This window comes from Cavia porcellus, unplaced genomic scaffold (genome assembly GCF_034190915.1).
Source record: "Cavia porcellus strain 051 isolate PalLab524CR breed Dunkin Hartley unplaced genomic scaffold, mCavPor4.1 scaffold_5, whole genome shotgun sequence".
Taxonomy (NCBI): domain Eukaryota; kingdom Metazoa; phylum Chordata; class Mammalia; order Rodentia; family Caviidae; genus Cavia; species Cavia porcellus.
The window spans coordinates 54,230,028-54,250,502 of record NW_026947488.1 but is presented as its reverse complement, the minus strand read 5'-3'; the positions used below and the strand labels follow the sequence as shown (position 1 = coordinate 54,250,502).

Genomic DNA, 20,475 nt, shown 5'->3' with positions numbered 1-20,475 from the left:
TAACGTTTTGTATCTTATTGGATTTTATTATACGTGATAATATAAACAAAAACTTTTACAGACAAGGAGATTATACAGAAACCATTGTTCATTTTCTGTTAGTTGATCCTAAATACCCTGTAATACTGTCATTCTCTTGAATGGTTTTACATTGTCTTGATATGTTTGATGCTACAGTATACGAAGTTATACCCAAAGATTTTAAGGGAAGAGACACTATGGTAACTACTATTATGTCAAGATTATCTTGTGGTGAAACACTATTTTGCTATGTTTTGACCTGCACTGTTTTGTTGTTATGCCCTCTTTTTTAATCTCAATCTCCCTTTTATTATCTACTTTTTCATTTTTATCCTTTTAATTAAGGGAAAAATAAATAAAAAATAGCAGGATATATTATAGTAACCCACTTTGATTTCCTATTAACTTGATTTGAAACTCTGTATTGCTCTCACCATTTTGTTTTGACTGATTTTCCTCTATTCTCTTATGCTTGATAGTACCAAGTTTGAAAGTATAGGCAACAACTATGAAGACAATAAGATTCATTGTGATGCCCATTCTGGTTGACTATTATCTTCTTTTGAAGTCCTCTAATGTCTCCAATGTTTTGGTTTTATTGGTCTTATTCTTTACTGTTTTGTTCAATTTTATTATAACTGATGATATAGGCAATTCTTTTTAAGATAACAAGAGGCATTATGGTAACCGTTGTTGATCACCTTGTATTTTGCTTTTACATTATGTATTATGTCCATCCTTTTGATTTGACTGACTCTGTCCTGGTATGTCACATTTGGTTTTACTTTCTTCAAAAAAAAAGTAATAAGAACTGTGGGAGTAATAAAACCCAAAATGTGTAATTGTCATTGTACAAAAGAAAGGAAAAGAAAGTTCTCTAAAAGATATAACTGCATATATATATTTAAGTGTATAAGATAGATAACCATATTACTGAGTTTTGTTGGATCACTGAACAAAACTGTTTGCAGTCTCACTGTTTGAAAGTCCCCTCTCTATGCTTTAATTTTGTAACTTCAACAACTATTTCTAAGATGACAGTATGTAATTAACTAGTGATTTCCTACTGTTTATTTTTTCTGAAATTCTGTATAACTTGTACCCTTTTCCTGTTTTTTTTCTTTTTTCTCCTTAAATAAAATTTTAAAAAAATAGCTGTCCATGCCATCAAAAATAATCAAATCAAATCAAAACAAAGCTAAATTAAACAGAACAATGAAAACAATACAGGTTTCAAAATATGGTAATAGATTAACAATGGCCATGGCCTTCCGTTTTTTAGACATTTTATCCCTGTTCACTTTCAACTATATTTCTTGTGCATTTTGGATCCCATTAACTCCTTTAGTTTTTTATACTAGGGAGACAAAACAATGTTCACCCATGTGACTCTGAACCATTTCATTCATGAACATGATCTCAAATGGTATCCATTCACCTACAAGAGCCTCAAGGTTATCTTCCTTTATACATGAGTAGCTTTTCACTGTATAAAAATGCCATGTCTTTCTTATCCATTCTGCAGTTAAAGGGCAAGGTACCCCTACTTTTTTCTGGTTCCCTGTCACATATAGCATTGTTCTCTCTCCTTTGACTTTCAGTCTATGAATTCTCTTTTGAGTTAAGTGTGTTTCTTGTATTAAGCATATCGAAAGGTCCTGTCTTCTGATCTGCTTTGCCTGTTGTTTCTTTTAATTGGTGAATTTAGGCCATCAATGTTAACAGTTATGGCTAACACGCACTGGCTCATCTCTGCCATGCCATTTTCTGCCATTGATTCCCTACTTTCCCTTCCATTCAACTGTCTGCTCTGCTCAGTGATCCCCCTCTGCTGCTGTTACTTAAACCATGGTAATTTTTATCTCTCTTTCGAATGTCCTTCAGTATTCTTTGTAGTGTTGATTTGGTGGTCACAAAGTATCTTGTTTACTTGACATGGAAGTATCTTGTTTTCCCATTAATTTTGAAAGATAGTTTTTCAGGGAACATCAATCTGGGTTGGAAGCTGTTTTCTTTCAGGGCTTGAAATACTTTATTCCAGACTCTTCTTGACTTGACGATTTGTGTTCAGAAGTCTGTCATGATTCTGATGGGTTTACACTTATAGGTGATCTGTTTCTTTTCTCTAACAGCTTTTAATACTGTTATTGTGTTGAATTTCTGGGATCTTGGTTATTATATGTCTGGGTATAGATTTATTTTGGTTATGGCTATCTAGCGCTTTATATGCCTCATTTATCTGTATGTCACATCCTTTTCCCATGCTTGGGAAGTTTTCTGCTATTACTTCTGTAAACAGGCTTTTAATGTCATTTGGGTTGACTTGCTTCTTCATTGACACCTATTATTCTTAAGTTATTTTTCCTTGCATCATCTTGCAGTCGTTGAATTATTTCCCATTCGTTGTTATTTTTAAGAGCTCTTTCTTTCTGTGATTACAAGCTACAAATCTGTCTTCATGGTCTCAAAGTTTCTTTCAAGCCATTTTTCCAGCTTTCAGTGGGGTTTTTAACTTTCTAGATATTTCTTTGTATCTGTTTCATGTATTCTAAATCTTTTTTATATTGTTCATTCAAGGTTTATCTACATCTAGAGGTGCTTAGAAATTCTTTTATTGTTTTTCATTTATTCTCTTATCTGAGACAGTATTTCTGTTCTAATTTCTTTTATAGCCTCATAAAATTGCTTGTTTATTTCAGTATCCATCACTTCAGATATGCAACTCCCAATCTCTTTCATGTTTACATCTGCTGGACTTGCTCTGCCTGGGTTGAGGACAGAGACTGCTTTTTGCTTCTTTGTCTTGACATATTCCTTGGTTCTTCCAGACAAGTGAGTAGTGAATCCCAGGCACTTTCTGCATTGACTACAGTTTCTCCAAAGCATGACTATTTGGTTCTCCTGGCCAGTGCTGGCTATGGGTATCCAATGGTGGCCACTGGGTGCATGGTGTAGGCTGGTTGCTGTTCTTCCCAGCTTGTGATGGCTGCCTGATGGCAGGAAGAGTGTGTGCAAGGGCTGCTGCCTCCCAGACCTGAGCTGGTTACCAGCCAGAAGCCTCCCTCATGTGCCAATTTGATGCATTTTTGTTTGTGGAACCACCATGCAGACAATGATACAGAATATTTTCATTGCCTTAAAAATTCTCTTGAGATCTTCCTAGTAAAATACCTAAGTATTTTTAAGTGGCATTCTGACCATTATCATAATTTAGCCTCATTAATTTTTAAACTTTAGATAAATGAAACATTTATTTATGTATCTTTTTATGTTGGCTTCTTTTACAAAATACTTTTAAGATTCATCCTTGTTATTGGCATCAAGTCTCTGTTATTTTCATTGTTTTGATACATCACAATTATCTGCTCTCATCATGGATATCTAATTTGTTTCATGTTTGGGACTACTAGAGATAAAAGTTTCAGTGGACATTTTTTCAAGTCTTTTTATGAAAATATGGCTTATTTCTCTAGGTTAAATACCTAGAAGTAGAACTGCTGAAAACTAGAATGGGAAAATGTTTATTAGAGATTGCCTCAACCTCAAACTCATTCTCTGTATATTATGTATGTGCTACTAGATACCCACTACTGAAAGTATCCATCTGATATGTAAAGATGACCATGCCAGATCCTTTCTTGCTCTTTATCTTTTTTAATAGATGAATCCCAAATTTCTTCAGTGGCATCATCAAAAAAATTTTGGGGTAGTGCTGCTGAGTGAAGTCATAGCTTTCGCACTGAGCTACATACATCCCCAGGCCTTTAAAATTTTTATTAGTGCATGTTTGCAGTACATAACAATTATGTTCATTGTAGAGAGTTTGGTATATGCACATAGCACAACTTCATTCTTTTTTATGCTTTTCTCATCTTTTATCCCATGTCTCTTCTCCCTCCATCTCTTAAGATAGCTTTGCTTTCGCATTTCTAAGTTTGGGAATTTACATGCTCTGTCCTATTCCTTTCTTTTGTCTAAGCATCTCCCCCATTTCACTCTATAGTCTACAAGTCTTGAGGCCACAGTATCATTGGTTTGTATATCTACTATGTGTCTTTCCATTCTATATTTTGAGGTACTGAAATATTTCTGTTTTCCATTAACAGCCTTCCAAAAAAAAAAAGAAGGATATCCTTTCTTGTATTCAGGTAAAAAACTGAAGGGCAACAATCAGATATTTCACAGAGAGTTTTACAGCTCTGTAGAGCTTGTATATTATGGTTTAGATCTTAAAAGTCTCCTGTTCAAAGGTGATTAACAAGGACTTTATATTCATCAGTGGATTAGTCCACCGATAAGTTCAGAGCTGACTATGCTGTTTGGAGTCGGTGCACGGTCAGAGGAGATGGGACACAGTCACTTAGGGCTGATCTGGGATGGTATATTCCCATCCTCAGTTTGTTCCCTCATTCTCTGCTTCCTAATTGCTATGACATGAGCAGCTTTTCTTCTACTCTGCCCCATGCCATGCTGTTTCTGCTTCAGAGCCAGTCAACCATGGAATGAAACCATGAGCCAAAATAAAAATCTCCTCCTACCAGAGGTGAGTTTATTGTGACTCTACCTGTTCATGTTATTCAGAAGCCTTTGAAGTTGGTTTATGGGAAGAGTTTGGAAAGGTTTTAAAGATGCTAGCTAGATTAAGTCTTAGAATGCTATAATTTAAAAGAAGATAATTGTAGATACTTGTCAATGAAACAAGACTTATGCATAAGCGTTAAAAAGAAGGGTCATAACCCACAAGAGCCAATTTGTTGCACTTCCACTCTGACACACCCAGTAACAGTCATTTTGAGAACTTCCTACATGGCTGGAGGTATCTAAACAGTGTGCCAGAGTCTAGCCTCACAAGACAGACTGTGGTATACGAATCCCTTCATTCTATCATCCTGTCTCCAAACACATAGCATGCAGCAGCCTGAAGTATCATCAGCATATACCTGGGGCAAAAGAGGCCTGATTTTAGACTTAGGAATAAGTGATTTCTGCCTATTCCTGGAGTCATCATTATAGGACCCTTGACATGTCTGGGTCAGCAGTGAGTGTTTCAAGTTTGTCACATTCTAGTTAGGACATTCACCCAACACACAGGGCTAACACTGGTCTGGTTTGAGTCTGTGGCTGGCACGTTGGGCTCACTTGAGTCTACACCCAGCTCCATGCCCTAGATCAGCTAGAGACTCTTTCGTCTACTGCCAGTCCTGGGCAGCCTGAGTTTCCACATGGAGCTCTAATCTTGTACCCAAGCCCCATGGACCAGGTACCCTGGACATGGAAGAGCCTCCACCATGCACATTACTAGAGAATGGGCAGTAGGGACTCAGTGTATTAGGCTGGTCTTCTGCGTGGCTGGCAGCAAGGGCTAAAGGTTTACTAACTTACCTTATGCTCCAGTAACTGCTAAGACACCACCTAGTGATATGCACCCTGACTGGGCCTGTTGTAATCTCCCCACCTTAGTCTTGGGCATACCTGGGTCCCTTTGGGCACCCTGAGGCAACACAGGCCTCTGCCTGGTGTCTGTAGCTGGTCCCAAGGACAACGGAATATATGTTAAGTACTCAGGTCCGCAACAGCAGAAATCCATGACAAGAACCTCAGAAACCAAAGCCTCACACCTTCCCTGGTCCAATACTCAGGCTTGACCAACTGCCACAAAAAGAATTAAACAGAGGGTTCCCTTGAACTGAGAAATAAAACACTGTATAAACTCACAGACTACAACCTGTGAGGGGCAAAGAAGGATGTGACTTGTAAGATTAAAGACTACTGACCCAGGTAGAAAACCTTCTTCTGGAAATATGTAGGAACTTTTCCCCTTTCTTGTTCCTCTTCTTTATTCATTTAACCTTTTTTGTTGTTGTTTCTTTTGTTTGGTTAAAAATTTTTCACTATATTTTTAATTTGGTTGATATTGGAGTTTTACCACCCATTTTCTTGTTACTGTCCCCTTTTAAATGTTACTTTGTTTTATTTGTTTGAATAGGGTCTCCATTTCCATTCTCAGTATCTCTCTCTCCCTCCTTTTCTTACTTTTGCTCTTTCACCTTGTTCCCTTAGTATTTTTTCTTATTTCCTTTTCCTCTAGTTTAATTTCTACTTCCTACTATTTACCTTTTGTCTAGTTGGGTTTCTCTGTCACTGTTATCTAATACTACTAATTTCCCTTTACTATTTAAGAGGATCTTGTACATCAATCTTACCACATTCTTCACATCTTCCATTGCTTAATTTTTCATAATCTATTCCTTTTTCCTTCATGCTTCCATACTTGTACCATTTATCCTTATCAATCTGTAGACAATTAACTATATCTTACTATGGCTCAATACTGCTCTATGGTGAAAGATGTTAAAATTGATCTGAGTATTGACTATATAATTATTGTATTTCTCTTAGGCTTTGCTCTATATCTATAGGTATTGTACCTATAAAGGTAGCAAAGTGTTAGTTATTACAGTTTCTTATTACCCAGTTTGTACTTATTGCTATTGTTATTGCTGATTGTACTGCCTTAGCCAAATTACATAATTATGATCAATTGGTCTTCCAGATAAGTCAATAGCTGGAGGTCCAGGGGTCATAAATAATACTATATTCTAATACTAGAGATCTTGATGCTAGGCCAAACAGGCTGCAATCTTGCATCCTTAAACAGAAGTGGTAGGATTCTGGGACACACTCATAGGCCAGAAGCTATGTATGTCTAAAAGATACCTCTGAAAAGTAATTATAACATAAAGAGGTTAAATACCAATAATAAAGCTACCCACCATAAGCAATTTGCAAACCTCAAAACAGAGAACAAATACACAACAATAAAAGAAAATATGAAAGCAAAATGCACCTCAAAACTCATAGTTTGTGTTTAGAGGTCCTCCTGAAGCCTCATGTATTTATGGAGGTGGCTGAATCTAGCATTTGTGATTGGTTCATTGTCTAGTGTGAGGGTTGGCAATGTGAGTGCTGTACCTTCCAACAGGCAGGTGGCCAGCATACAACATAAGGGAGGGAAAGAGGTGTGCTTTTTCTTTTTTGCCCTTTTTTCTTTTGTTGTTTGTGGCTGCTATGAATATGTGCCCCTCAGCCATGCCCCTCTACCTTGAAACTAGCTGAGCATTGACTGAAATCTCCAAAACCTAAGCTACATAAACCTTTCCTCCCTTCTATTTCAGCATCAAGTATTTTATCTCAGCAATGAGAGAAAAGTAACCAACACCACTCCCAACTCCTCCAAATTAAATCCAGGGGGCACAAAAGGACAAAATCAAGAACTACACAGCTGAAGTATTTGAAAAGGTAGTAGCAGAAGTAAAAAATGAAAAAGATGCTTGATGAATTTAAGCAGGTATAATTATACAGATAATTAAAGAGATAAGGATCATAATGAAAGAAACTGTTGATGAGTCTAGTGTAACTACAGATAAAAAAAAAGAGCTAAGGAAAGACATGGAAACCATGAATGCCCCACACAGAAAAGAGCTGAATTCCATAAAACAGTACCAAACAGAAATCCAGAAGAATAAAAATTCTACTAAAAGACTATCCAGCAGAGTCAACCAATGTGAAGACACAATATCAAATCTAGAATACAGGTATTACAGATAGCTATCATTAAAGTGCGAGACTGTTGAAAAACAGCAAGGACCATAAAACAAACACAACAAAACAAAAAACACAATATAACAAACAACTGATGTCACAGCGGCGCCAGGTTCTGCCCAACCCTGGGGCAGGGAGAACAGGTGGGATCTGCTGGGACTGAGCTACGCCCCTGGTTGGGACCCAATAAGCAGATACAAAATTGTCACAACTCTGTGACATCCACAAGGTACAGCCTAACTTGTGGATTGACCGGCACAGAGGCTTTAGGCTAGCCTGCACCATCCCTGCATCCCTGCATGTACCTCAGATAACAGCAATTGGGGAGGGAAGCAAAAACTCTAGTCAGCACATTTCAGAAAGACCCTAAGCAATATGGTGAGGGCCAGAGACTCCCAGGACACACTAGTCTGAAAGAAACCAGAAACCTATCAAGAGATAGAAATAAAAAAAATCTCCAGCTGCCAAACCTGGGAAAATAAGCCCTGGAGAAGTAAATACAGAAGAGAACCAGTGCAGTAACCATCCAATACTAGACACAGCATCAGCGGATATAAAGAAATATCTTCATGACTTCATAGATGAATTTAAAACTGTACTTATGATCCAAGTGGGGCAACATATAAAAAGATTAATTAAAGAAATGATAAGCCTCTCCCAAGAGAACACAGATGGAAGAATGGAGGAAATCAGAAAAGAAAGAGAAACCTCTGATGAAGAATTTAAACATAACTTAGAATACATGAAACAGATCCAAAGAGATTACCAGGAAACTAAAAACTCCATTGAAAACTGGCAAAATGCCTTGACAGAAACTAAAGTTAGCCTTTTGAAACTTGAAGAGAGATTTATGATATATGATTGCAAAAGAAAAGACCTGTTAAAAATAACGAGGAACCAGAAAGAAACAATTCAAAGGCTAGAACATGACAAAAGGATACAATAACTTAAGAATAAAGCACTGAGTGAGGAAGCAGGAGTAACCAAAAATGAACTACAAAGAATATTCACAGATATATTAAAGGAAAACTTTCCAAGCATAGGAAAAACAAATGATATCCAGATAAAAGAGGCATACAGAACACCAGCTACCCACAACCAAAACAGATTTCTACCCAGACATATTATAATCAAGATTCCAGAAATCCACCAAAAGAACAGAATACTAAAAGCAGCCAGGGTAAAAGAAGCAGATTACCTACAATCAAAAAATTATCAAAATAACAACAGACTTATCAACTCAAAATCTCAAATCAATAAGAGCCTGCGTGGGGGATATTTCAAGCCCTGAAAGAAAATAATTTGCACCCAGACTTATGTATCCAGAAAAACTCTCTCTGAAAATTAATGGGGAAATAAGATGTTTCCAAGACAAGGAACTGTGGGAGTTCATGGCCACCAACCCAACCCTACAAAGAATGCTGAAGGACATTCCAGAGAGAGAGAGAGAGGAAGGGATACTAGGATTCCAGCAACAGTGGCAGAGAGGCCTCAATGAACGGGGCAGACAGTGGAATGAGGGAGTAAGGGGGACAAATTATAGCAGTAAAGTGGAGTAGCAGACATGAGGCAGACGGTACGCTATAATCTTTAATATAGATAGTCTTGATACACTAAAATAAAAAAAAACAGGCAGAGTAGATTAGAAGGCAGGCTCCATCGAGATGCTCTGAATGGGAAATACATTCAACCCGAAGGAGGGTTAATAAACAAAGTCAAAGATGAGAAAGCAAAGCTATATGTGACAGGACACCAGAAAGAAATAGGGACAACTCATTCAGCAGCCGCAGATAAATTGGAAAGCTATGACATTTTTGGACAGTGTAGAACTACACAGCTGGAAGGAAGGAAAACCCTATGACTTTAATGAGTAAAGGAGTACAGCTCAAGATCAAGCTCAGGGGTAGAAAGGTTCAGCAACACTCAGATAGACACAGGGCTGGTCCCCTAATCTAAAAACTAACGGGGCTAGTGAGACTCAAAACATACAAAGCATCCTGAGAAGGGGAAAGTTGAAAAATAGCCTAAAGAGAGAAGGCAGAGGTCATTGTTACTAGTGTATCAGGATTTAAAAGTCACAGTAGTCTTCTCGCTCTGTTTAGTTTGATTTTATTTTGTTCTGGTCTGTCTACCCATATCAAATTTGAGGGCATAGACATCTAACCAAAAAATAGCAAGTTATATCATGGTAACTATCCTTAATTTCCTATTAACTTAAATTGAAAGCCTGTATTACTTACATTGTCTTACTATGACTGATCTTATTTGAATCCGATTCATATGACCGCGGTTTTGCCTTGGCTGATTTTATTCGAATCTGGTATGCTTGATAGTATCAAGTCTACAAGTAGAGGCAACTACTCTGAAGATGACAAGATGTAAAAGATATCCATACCAGTTTTGATTATTAACTGCTCTCAAGTCCTACAATGTTTTCAAAGTTGTGCTTTTATAAAAATAGCTATGTAATACTATGCTTAACTATATTAAGCCTGATGACATGGACAAGTCTATTGAAAACAACAAGAGAAAGCATAGTAATTGCTGTAGATCACCTAATATTGTGGTCTTATGTGTCTTTTTCATTGCAAGTTTTTCTAGGAATTTGTTTTGTTGTCTTCTTATGATCTGTTTTTCCCTATATATATATTATAGAGAGGATAGATATACATGTAGAAATTCGCACATGGGAAGAATTTTTTTTTTTTTTGTCTTTTTCGTTTTTATCGGTACCGGGGATCGAACTCACGACTGCCTGCTTCCAAGACAGGTGCTTATGCCGCTGAGCTAAACCTCCAGCCCTGGGAAGAATTTTTTAAACTACTTATGGGAACAGATTATATAATGCAAGATGTAATGAACAGATACTCTGAAGAAGAGGAGACACTAAGAAATCCATGCTAATTCTGTAGCATTATGATATAAAATATAGCAATACTATTATTCATTGTTTAGAATGATATTAGTCTAGTCTCTTAAGTTCAATTTCAGCATATGTAAAGATAAGGACAGCTACTATGACGAGACTGAGAGACATTATGGTAGTCATTATTGACTTCCCCAATGTCAGATCTTGAAGACTTAAAAAGCCTTCATCATCCTGTAATGATTTGATTATTTCTATAATACGCAGTATGTGTTCAATGTGTGCAAACATGGGGACAACTATTTGGAAGAAAACTAGAGACAATAAGATACACCGTGAAGATCTCCAGTGGACTTGCTTTGAAATCTATATTTCTTTAAATTGTTTCTTTATGAACTGTTTTGTTCTGTCTTGATATGTTTACTCTTACCCTCTTTAAGATAAAAAACCAGTGTGTAGGACTAATAGCCATATTACTAAGTTTTTGTTGGATCATTGTGCAGAATGTTGGCAGTGTCACTATTTGAATGTCACTTTGTATGCTTTAATTTTGTAACCTGAACAACTATTTCTAAGATGACAATATGTAGCTTATCAACTAGTGATTTTTTATTGTTTATTTTTCAATAATTCTGTATTATTTGTAACCTTTTTTCCTCCACTGTTTTTTGTTTCTTTCTCTTCAAATAATAAAAATAAAATAGAAAATAGAAGTTGACAAGACACAATAATTAACTGAATGGAGAAGATAAAGATGGAGGAGCCTAAGAGAACCCAAAGGTTTCTGATATGGTTCTCTAAACAAATACTAATGCTCTTCACCTGATTTAAGAAGCACAGGCAAAAATACGTATGATAGAAGAAAATGAATTCATTTAGCTATGGTGCAGTAGAAATGCCTGAGGGCTATCCATGGGCACATGTCTGGTAGAAAAAAAGGAAAAACTGCCTGACACTCAGAGGAAAAGATTCATCTAGATATTCAGATTTCATGGCTAAATATTTTTATTCTTTTCTAAATGATGAAATTCCAGAAAAATCTAGTTAGAACTACCAGCATCCTGCCAGTTACTGCTTCTCTCTTCCTCCAGACAGTCTAATATTTATCTGTCAGCATAGATCAAAATGTACTATGTAAGTTTACAATGAACCATTCTACCTGTTTGCCTATAGAATCAGCAATGAGACAGTGGGGAGATATTTGCCCTCCTCTCTAATATGCTCTCAATGTGTGCTTTTCACACAGAGACAAGAATGTCTTGGAAATAATGCAAGCTAGACTAGCACCATCTGACTGGACAGTAGGATAACAGTTTTTGATTAGAAAGTCACATGAGAAGTTCTCTATGAGAAAATACAATCAAAGTGTGTCAGTACTGTGTCAGGTGTCACTACTCTGCACAGCTGATATAATTACATCCTTAACCTTCAACAATTTCTAATAAACTGCTTCAAGAAAGTAGTATCTGACCTATTTAATAATAAGAGAAGCCAACTTCTTTATCAATATTAACTCAATGTTCTAAAATTGTGAAGTTTCATGCCATAATACAAATGCTAACAGAAAGAAGAAAGGACATTAATCTTTAGATCTGTTTTAACATTCACTCTTACAACTAAGAGCTTAAGAAAACTAAAGTAAATAGATATTTTCAGTTGACTTATACTATGCTTTTTTGAACTGGAAGATGATACAGTTGTTTCCAATATCCAGTTCTTAAACATTGCAAAACATTCTACTAATTTTAAAAAATAATAATTCTTTTAAATCATTTAGTTTCTCAAAATTTAAATTAATATAAATCCAAAGATAAAATAACTGGTGCACTGCTAACCCCACACAAATTACAAACCAGAGCAGTGTAGTGTTTCAGCAAGGCACAGACACCATGAAAGGTAATATAATTATGTGGAGAGAAGACAAGGGCGCTGTGTTCATGAATGACAAAATACCAACAGTTTGTTCAAACTGCAACTCATGGACTTTCAATTACCCCATAGGGTTGGGTTTTCAGCATAGTGATATTCCCATTATCCCCATTCAATAATGGGATAGATCTAATTTATCTGCCTAATACAATGAACTTTCTCATATTTGGTTTGAATAAAGGATTCCCACAGATATACAAAATAAATTTACAAAACTTTCATCTGGTAGAAAAATAAGAGATGCCAGAATCTAAATCCACGAGGCCTGGCCTGTAGTTTTTTGCATTCGTGCAGAAGCTGTAGCTGCCATCAACACAACCACTACCTGGTCTACAACAGTTTTCCCAAGGACACATACCATGAACCACTGACAAGAAAAACTCACATGCCTTGAGTAATAGTTCTAGGCTTATGTCAAAGTAAAGCATACTGCTTCAATTTTGTCATAGAGGCACTGTACAGCAGGCAAAGTAACTGTTTTGCTTTTGTTATAACTTTCATTTAAAAGTCCCACATGTAGTATGCAATTGAAAAAGTAAACAACCAGAAACTCTAAAAAGCACTATTGTCACAAGATATTCCCAAGTAATATAAAGTAACCCAAAACTTACTTTATCTTTACTCAACTTAGATGATGACCATAGAAAAGTCTGCACTCTAAAAATTTTATCTTGGTCACAAAGCTCATTTCACAATATCAAAACCTTTAGTTCTCTAAAAGAAGAGAAGCCCAGATTCCTTGATTCTTCCCTATCCTTCAAGGAAAAACACTCCACTGTAGTTGTCCATGCTGAATGTCTGTAGTGCTCTGCCAATAAAGGCACTCTACTGCAAGTCAGGCCCTTCTGTTGCTACTACTCTAATCCTAGGTATAAAAGGAATGATAAACAGGCCACTTTTTTTTCTTCTGTCCAGAAGGCATTTTACTCTCATGGAGCTAGACAGGCATGAAGAGTTTCAGTTGTTCCCAGACAGGACAATATCAGCCTCTTTCTCTCACTCACATGTAGCAATCCAGGGCCCAGGATCTCTGTACTCTTAGGATTGGATTACATTTGCTTTACATTATATTTGTCATTTGCATACAGATGCATAGTTTTCTCTCCTTAACATGGTGAACCAATGAGCCTCCATGTAGAAATAAGAGATGTGATAAAAAAGTTTAAATTAAAAATGATTACAATAAGATACACTACAAATTAATACTACTCAAAACACTCGCCTTCACTTAGAACACACTTATCCCACCATTCTTGTCACTTTGTGAAGGGAAAGTAAGACCTCTTTCATGACTGTCTCTTCAGTTGTGCTGTCGTAGCTATGATATCCTGAATCAATTGAAAAAGTTTTGTGGTCATTTTGACTTTGAGAAAGAGCTCACATGGTGTCACATCTGGTCAATAAGATGAATGAGGACATCCATAATGTTTTTACAAGCCTGTCTTTCCACTGAATGGCACTCAAGAGCAGCATTCACCATATTTTTGATGATACCTTATAAAGACATTCACAGAAGAAACCTTCCAAAACTTTTTCAGAAAGAGGCAAGAATGATGGAATATGGAGTATGTTCAAAGTGAGGGGATTATTTGAAGGAGCATTAATGGTAATGTGCTTTTACTATAAATTATTTTTTAATTTAAACATTCACAGTATTTTTTCAATCATCCTTGTAGGCACAGGACAAAAGAGTCAACACATGGTATGGTTTAGATGACTTAAGGCATACTGAGAACTGGGGCAAATTCACAGTTAAGGCAAGGCTGGATTATTTTATTTTGCCTCACTCTATTCATCTGTCTCTCAGAAGGCCTGAGATGCCTATCAACCACATCATTCTACTACAAGTCTCAATCTTACAAAAATGTCGGTGACTCTTACCTGATCTGCTTGCCTTCTCTCATGTCATATAAGGAAAAGAAGACGTCAGTATCCTCCCCAATGGTATTGTAGGTAAAACTCTTTAGACTGAGAAAGAAGTGATGTGGCACTGGCATTCGACAGGCTTCCCCGTGACGTGGACGCATTGTGTCTACCTAATGAGGAAGGCAAACACCAATAGTTTCTATTCCTATATATTAACGATAAAAAGCTAAATTACTAAGTTGTGATACATTATTGAGAATATTATTTGAGACTCTGAAGAAGCTTTCTCTGCCAGTAAAGGTTACTGTGTCATAGACTTGAGTGGAGATGAACAAGCAAGGAAGTGAACAGAGTGAACAGACTGCAAGAGAGAGGAAAACAGAAATCTTGACTTACAAGCAAATTCAACTCTCCAAGTCACAAATGAAATTTTCTAGGGAATAATTTTCAAAGTCATTTCTTAGATACACTGTCATAACACTGATGCACTTGATTTACATTGTTACCAATGACAATAATTACCATTCTAAATAACATTTTTATTTTCTCTCAAAGTGATTCATTTTAATCTTTTTGTAATTGTGTTTATGAAAATTTGCACACAGAAATGGAGTCCAGCTAAATCTGCTTAGACATCAATGCAAGAAGAAAGACACCATACAATGAAGTTAAGGGTGTCTGGCATTCTTACTGCTTTCAGATGTTGTGATTTCTTAAAAGAAAGAACTGAAGAAAAATATTGGGAGAGCTGGGTAAGTCGCTTACCTGGGATGTGCTCTGTTGCACACTCTGCCGGCTAGACAAATGCTATGGAAAGAAAGAAAGAAATATTCACACTACTTGAAAGTAACTTATTACATAGTGTCTGTGCTAAGCAGTTACTAAGCCTTTCACCTTCGTGACCACACTGGTTTCTAATAACCTTGTTAGGTAAGTGTTATTCATATTTAATGGACATAATTAAAGCTTAAAGTAAGGGGGTGATTTGCTAATTAATATGAAAATCAGAGACCAAGAAAACGGCGTCTACATTCAAATCCCATCCTCTCTACCTCTCAGTGCCAGACAAGTCACAGGTGGATGGTTGCTACTGTATATTTGTGCTTGCAACTTCTTTTCTTGGTCTTCCATTTTCAAAGATACCTGATCCAGTTTTCTGAGTCTTTTCACAGTGGAGCCCTTTACAAATTGGGGTTTCTCTCCATGTAGTTTCTTTGCCACTGGCTAATATTAGAAGGAGCAGAGTTCAAATTTGACAACACCACTCATAAATTATGAAACTTTTAGACAAAATGTCTGTTTTCTTATAATGTAAAGCTGACATACGAGCCAATATTATCTTCTCCAGGATACTGTAGTGAAGCAAAAATTATGCAAGGCAAATACATACGATAGGGTCATAATACAGAAGATGGGATACATGATTTTAAATTTTGACTCACATTTGCTAGATTTGTATTTTTTTATCTGTAAAATAAGGATAAAATTCTGCTAACAACCTCACAGATTAACCCAGGATATTACCTATCACATGCTAAGTGGATAATAATTGTTATCCAGAACAGGTATTTTAAGTACAACTGGTTACTATAGGATATAATAATAATAAACATATTTAGAAGTAAACTCTGGCCAAGAAGAACATCATAAACGTCTAGTGGCTAGTACTGGTAAACTCAACAATGAGAGCTTCCACTTTGCTGTCTTTTATAGACTAAAGGTGTGGGGCAGTATTCACTTAGTAAACTATTTCATATCACAAGGGTAATAAGAATAAGTGCTATAACATAATGGCTTTATTTCAATTCCAAATACATATTTAACCTTAAAGCAGAAACAAAATTAAATATTAATTTAAATGTATCTCAATGGCTATATTTGCTAATTATTAAATATTGACATGCAGAAATTCAAATGGGTTAGAAGTTGATGGACAGCCTGCACTTAACAAGTCGCTCCAGAATATTCCTACTAAACAACAAATATTCAATTCTGTTAGGACACAGAGGTAACACAGGAAATCATAGGACAGCATCCTGAGAGAATTAGCAACAAGGTATTTAGCAAGATAAGTAAATTAACTGAAACAACGCCATCTGACTCTGAATGAACAGTGGCTCAATGGGTAAGGGGGAGTCCTTCCTTCCAGTATAGTAGTAAGAGGAAGAACTTAGCATATTTTAAGAGTATTTACTATTAACTCTGGAAATAAATGTGCAGATAGGTATGAGTACAATCATAACAGAGACAGAGTAATAATTCATGATTCCTAGAATTAAATAATAGAAACACAATGTATCACAGTCTGACACAATGAAAACAGTTCTAACAGCTCTAAACCTATGAGTATCCTCAATTAGAAAAAAAGAGAAATTCCAAATAACCTAATATTGCATCTCCAGGTCCTAAAAAAAATAAATCAATTCCAAAACTAGTAGAAGGAAATACCAGAGATCAGAGGGGAAATTAATGAAATTGAAACCACAAAAAATTGCAAAGGACCAATTAATTAAGGAGTTATTTACAAAGATAAACAAGATGACAAGTCCTCAACCAAACTTACCAACAGATGCCAAAATTAACATAACTAGAACTAAAAAAGGTGAGGTCGTAAGAGATACCACTGAAATCTAGAAGATATTTAGAGTTATTTTGAAAGGTTATCTCCAACAAATCAGAGAATTTTGAAGAAACAGAAATCTAGAAGATATTTAGAGTTATTTTGAAAGGTTATCTCCAAAAAATCAGAGAATTTTGAAGAAATTGGTAAATCAGTAGACACTTAACTTAACTAAAAAATGAACAAAGAAAATATTTAAAAATCAAAGCAGATTCATAATAAGCAATTAAATTAAAATGTAGTACTAAAAAACTATGAATTAAGAAAAACCCAGAAAACAATCGATTTTTAATTTTTTTTATTTTAAAGAGAACAAAACAAAACAGAACAGAACAACGCAAGCAACACAGGACTTCAAAATAATATAACATGGAATCAACAGTGGCTACCACAATGTCTGCTGTGTTCTTCAAAAGAGTTGTCTATACCTTCACACACAATAAAATCAAGCAAAACAAAACAGTTATAAAACCCACCAAAACAAAAGAATGAAAGTGGGTTATGGGACTTCAGAACAAGACAATAGGAAATCAACAATGGCTACAATAATGTCTTTTTTTTTTTGGTACCTACCAGGGATCGAACTCACAACCTTGCACTTGCCAGACAGGTGCTTAGGCCACTGAGCTAAATCTCCAGCCCTTGTCTTTTGTTTTCTTCAAAATAGCTGTCCACAACTTCACACTTAATGAAATCAAATAGTAGAAAACAGACTAAAACCAATCAAAACAGAAGAATGAAGGCATTATAGGACTTCAAAACCAGATAACAGGAAATAAACAATAGTTACTATAATGTCTTATTTTCTTCAAAACAGTCATTCATACTATCATACATATAAAATCAAATAAAACACAGAATAAAACCAATCAAAACAAAAGAATAAAAGAATTATAGGACTTCAAAACAAGATGATAGGAAATCAATAATGGCTACCATAATGTCTTGTTTTCTTCAAAACAGTTGCTCATACCAAGACACAATAAAATCAAACAAAACAGAATAAAGACAAACAAAAGAACAAAAACATTATAGGACTTCAAAACAAGATAACAGGAAACCAACCATGATTACCATAATACATCCCATTATGTTCAAAATAGATGCCCATACCACCAGACCTAGTAAAATCTAACAAAACAAGATGGAACAAAATCCAATCTAACAAAACTGTGAAAACAATACAAGAGTTCAAGACAAGATAATAAGAAACTAACAGTGGTTACCACTTTCCCCTCCAGGTGTTTCCTTTCTTATTACTTTTATACTATTTTTACAATATCTATTGGATGCTACTGACTCCTTCTATTTTTTTTTATTTAAAGAAAGATTAAACAAAACAGAAAATAGGTAGAAATAGTACATACATTCAGAGGGAAAAAAAAGAGTAAGAAATCACTAGTTGATGTTGTCGTTTTACAAACAGTTGTTCAAGGTACAAAAATGGAACATGTAAAGTGGGAATTCAAACAGAGAGACTGCAAAAAGTTCTAATCAACTGTCTAACAAAAACTTAGTAACAAAAAAAAACTTAGTAACATGGCTGTCAGTCCTATACATTTAAACATACATGCAGTTATCCATATCTTCATTTATGTTTAGATTAAACAAACTAAAGCAAGTTAAAATCATTTTGAACAAAGAATAATAGTATTGCTGGATTTCACTTCATGACACTCCATGATCAGCACTGGGTACTGTAGTGTCTTCTTTTTAAAACTGAATTTAAAGAAAGACTAAAAAAACAGAAAATGGATAGTAATAATACATACTTTCAAAGAAAAATAAACAGTAAGAAATCACTAGTTGATGATTACAGATTGTCTTCTTACAAATAGTTATTCAAGATACTAAATTAGAGCATATAAAGTGGGGATTCAAACAGTGAGACTGCAACCAGTTTTGTTCAACTATCCAACAAAAACTTAGAAATATGGTTATCAATCCTCTACACTTAAACATATATGCAGTTACCCATATCTTCAATTATGTTGACTTTCAATAAACCCAAGCAGGCTAATGTCACTCTGAACAAGGAATAACACTGTTGTTGGGTTTCACATTATGACACTCCAAGATCAGCACTGGGTATTTTTAGTGTCTCCTTTTCTTCAAAGTATCTGTTCATTTCATCAATTGTCGTAAGATCAGTTCTCATAAACTGTTCATAGATTCTACACATGCATGGGTCTTAACATGTATTTTTTTTAACTTTGAAAGTAGCAACTGTGCAACAGCATAAGACAGAACAAAGCCAATTGAGACAATGCTGTGAAATTGGTACAGGATTTCACAGTAGGATACTGGGATAGTAGTACTAAGTACTATGGTATATCTCTTTAATTTAACAATAGCTATCCAGTCAATTATGCATTGTTAAATCAAAACAAAAATAGAACACTGTAAAACGAATTGAGAATACTGAATAGAGCAAAAGAAATATAACAAAAAGTGAAAACAACCTATGCCTTCAAACATACATTGGGGGGGGGGAATCCCCATATTTGCTATATTGCTTATGGTCATCCTCCCAAGAGATGTTGAAATATCTATCCCCAGTAGGTAAGGGGGAAGGGGGCAGGTGGAAGAAGGGTGCTTGATTTTCAGCTCCCGTGGAAGTTGGCTCACAGGTAATGGTTCTCCTCCAGGCCCAAATTGCAGGTGCTTATCAAGAAGACAGGTGAGTAAGCTGCCCGAATCCCTCCATGGCCGGAACTCTGGAGCTCTGTTCTCCTCCTGGCCCGTGTTTGAAATTGACTTCCACTCCTTCTATTTTTATGCTACAGTTCACCCATATGTGTTCAAACTGTTTTGCCCATGAACATGATCTCCAGTTGCATTCATTATTTACCTACATGAGCCTCAAGATTATCTATTTTATAGCTGGGTAGCTTTCCATCGTATTAAAATATCATGTCTTGGGGCTGGGGATTTAGCTCAGTGGCATAACCACCTGCCTTGCAAACGTGTGGTCGTGAGTTTGATCCCCAGTACCAATAAAAAAATATATCTTTCTTACCATTCTGTGGTTGATAGGCAAATTACCCTTGCTTTTTCTGGTCTCCTGTTGCATGGAACAATTGTTTTCTCTCCTCTGATTTCCAGTCTATGAATTTCCTTTCGAGTTAAATGTGTTTTTTGTATACAGTCTATTGATGGATCTTGTTTCTTGATCCATTCTCCCTGTATTTCTTTTTATTGGTGAATTGAGGCCATCTGCATTAATGGTTATAACCAGTGTTAAATTGGTTCATCATAGCCATGCTCTCCTCCTGCTGCTGGCCCCCCAGTTTCCACTTTGTTCAACTGCCTGTCCTGTTTGGCGATTCTCCTCTGCTGCTGTTCCTGGATCCATGGTCATCTTTATCTCTCTCTAGAATACTCTTTAACACTCTCTGTAGGGTTGGTTTGCATGAATTCCTTCAGTTCTTCTTTATCATGGAAGTATCCTATTTTTCCATTAGTTCTGGAAGATAATTTGGCAGGATACATCAATCTATGTTGGAAGTTGTTTTCTCTCAGGATTTGAAATACTTCACTCCAAACTCTTCTTGGCTTGATGGTTTGCGTT

The 20,475-nt window shown here is 35.8% G+C and overlaps 1 protein-coding gene across 13 annotated transcripts in view; it reads right to left on the bottom strand.

The window, feature by feature from the left end:
• Positions 1–20,475, bottom strand: part of Dock3 (dedicator of cytokinesis 3) — a 707,026-nt gene that overhangs the window by 243,338 nt on the left and 443,213 nt on the right. For all 13 annotated transcript variants that reach the window (XM_063248927.1, XM_063248931.1, XM_063248928.1 and 10 more), the window contains 2 exons: positions 15,050–15,091; positions 14,300–14,454 (listed from right to left, as the gene is read on the bottom strand). In XM_063248927.1, the coding sequence (XP_063104997.1) occupies positions 14,300–14,454; positions 15,050–15,091 (197 nt within the window). The remainder of the gene's footprint in view (positions 1–14,299; positions 14,455–15,049; positions 15,092–20,475) is intronic.